Raw genomic sequence first — 2,031 nt, 5'->3', positions numbered from 1 at the left:
AAGAGAAAAAAAAGATGATTATCTGTTATGGACCATGGACCATGGACCATGGACCATGGACCATGCACCCACCACAATAATACTATCTATGCAGCAATTGTGGAACTTATGGAACTTAAATATAATGGACCACTTATGAATTTATTGTGTTTATCTTGCCATGGGTAATGAGCAGTCTCTTTATGCATGCCACGTCTAGAAAGGGATATACTTTGGCCTTATATCACACTTCAAACAAACTGATTTGTGGTGGTGAACAAAATGGTGACAAACTTCATCTGCAAGTCCTCATTTGAATATTCAATTTAAATATATTCAGACTCCGCTTGATACATCAACCTTAATTTAACTATTCCCTCATGCACTTTATATGTCGGATTGAAATGTCAAATATTTAAAATGACAGAGATGTCAAAGCATGCTGACAAATCAAATTAATTCTTTATTTTAACCATAATCCTCAAAATGTGTGCCTTTACCTTGAATGCATGTGTTTTTCCCATGTTAACATATATTTATCCTCCTTACTATCTTTAAAATATATAATAAATTATTTAAGAAGTACTAAGAAAATAGATCAGATTGATGTATACAATAATTTATACAGTCAGATGTAAACATTTTGCCAACGAATTTTTAGTTTGAATCACTAGTTAAGTTGTTTGTGTTTTTACTGAAAAAACGGATTTGAAGCTCAATTCATATAATATGAGAGCATAATGTGTTGCTATAATAACCCCAGTTTGTCTATATCTCATCAAAATAAATAGTTAAATAAATAAATTTTTCAAAATTTTTGATGTCCTATCCAATATAAATTACTAACTGGTATACTATGATTAATTTACACATCATAAAGTTTTTTATGTTTGAATATACTATTTATTTTTCCTTTGAATGTTATAAATTAAAAATAAAAAATATGTAATTGCACGAGAGAAGAGTGCGAGAAGAAATTATGTTCTTAAACTCAAATCAAATGGAACTTGGATCATAATTTTGCAGTAATTTGGGAGAAAGGAGTTCTAAATATTCAGCCAACCAAACATGATCCAACCATCAATCATGAAACGTAATTATATATAGACAAGATGTTAGGGCAACCAATTAAAAGTAACAACTTCATTACTTCCTTCTAATCAACAACCTAATATGATCCAGTGCTTGTGTCTCCCTCTTCCTCCTCCTCCAACTTCACAATCTCAAAAGATGAAGTTGAAGAACAAGAAGAAGTAAAAGAACAAGGACAATAACAAGACAAAGGAGAAGAAAGCATAAGAGCTAAGTCAATGAAAGCCCCAAGTATAAACCCATGGGTCTCCTTCCCATTGACCTTCAAGTACCACCCTAGAAGATCCTCAAGCTCTCCCACTCCATAGGCCACTACCATCTCCTCCATTGAAGTCCTAAAATCATTGTAAGGGTCCTCTGACTCTAAGGTCATTGCAATGCTTCCTTCAAATGGTGTATCAGTAGCATTGACTCTAACATCTTCCATAATGGAGGATGCCCATCTTGGCTCAAAAAAGAGCCTCCTCTCTGACCTCAACCCTCGCAACACCATCTCCATCTCCGATCCCTCCGACACTGTCGAAAAGCTTTCCAACTCTTCCGATGTATTTGTGAAAAAAGAGTCGATGGATTCTGAGCATTCCAAATCCCTCATCTTGCTCACATTAATATCTCCATTGCAGCTTTCTCCTGCTGCTCTGAAGGACTTGGTTCTTGCTTGCTTGCATGAAGTCCATGGGATGTTTGTGCTGTAGAAAAGGGAAGTGAAGCTAAGCTTCCTCACCATTGTTTTTGAGCTTTTCTTGGATCCCTTTGGAGTGATAAGTTTGAGGTTTGCTCTTGGGAGGGTGGAAGGTAAGGTTGGTGTGGTTCAATTAAGTTCATAGGTTTGAAATGCAGTTATATTTTGCCTGCTTTAGCAACTATTGGGTTGTCTATCCAGGTAAAACTGGAGTTTACATGCTTACCCTTTGTACAAGATTTGTGTTCATAATTTGGCAAATTAACCAGCTAAAATAA

At 35.3% G+C, this 2,031-nt stretch overlaps 1 protein-coding gene across 1 annotated transcript; it reads right to left on the bottom strand.

The window, feature by feature from the left end:
• Positions 1–1,147: 1,147 nt before the first annotated feature.
• On the bottom strand, positions 1,148–1,798 carry LOC120276082 (transcription repressor OFP13-like). The gene has a single exon (XM_039282817.1). The coding sequence runs from the start codon at positions 1,796–1,798 to the stop codon at positions 1,148–1,150; it is 651 nt and encodes a 216-aa protein (XP_039138751.1).
• Positions 1,799–2,031: the final 233 nt, after the last annotated feature.

This window comes from Dioscorea cayenensis, chromosome 14 (assembly GCF_009730915.1).
Source record: "Dioscorea cayenensis subsp. rotundata cultivar TDr96_F1 chromosome 14, TDr96_F1_v2_PseudoChromosome.rev07_lg8_w22 25.fasta, whole genome shotgun sequence".
Classification (NCBI taxonomy): Eukaryota; Viridiplantae; Streptophyta; class Magnoliopsida; order Dioscoreales; family Dioscoreaceae; genus Dioscorea; species Dioscorea cayenensis.
The sequence above is the reverse complement of the archived record's forward strand: the minus strand, read 5'-3'. Positions and strand labels throughout refer to the sequence as shown.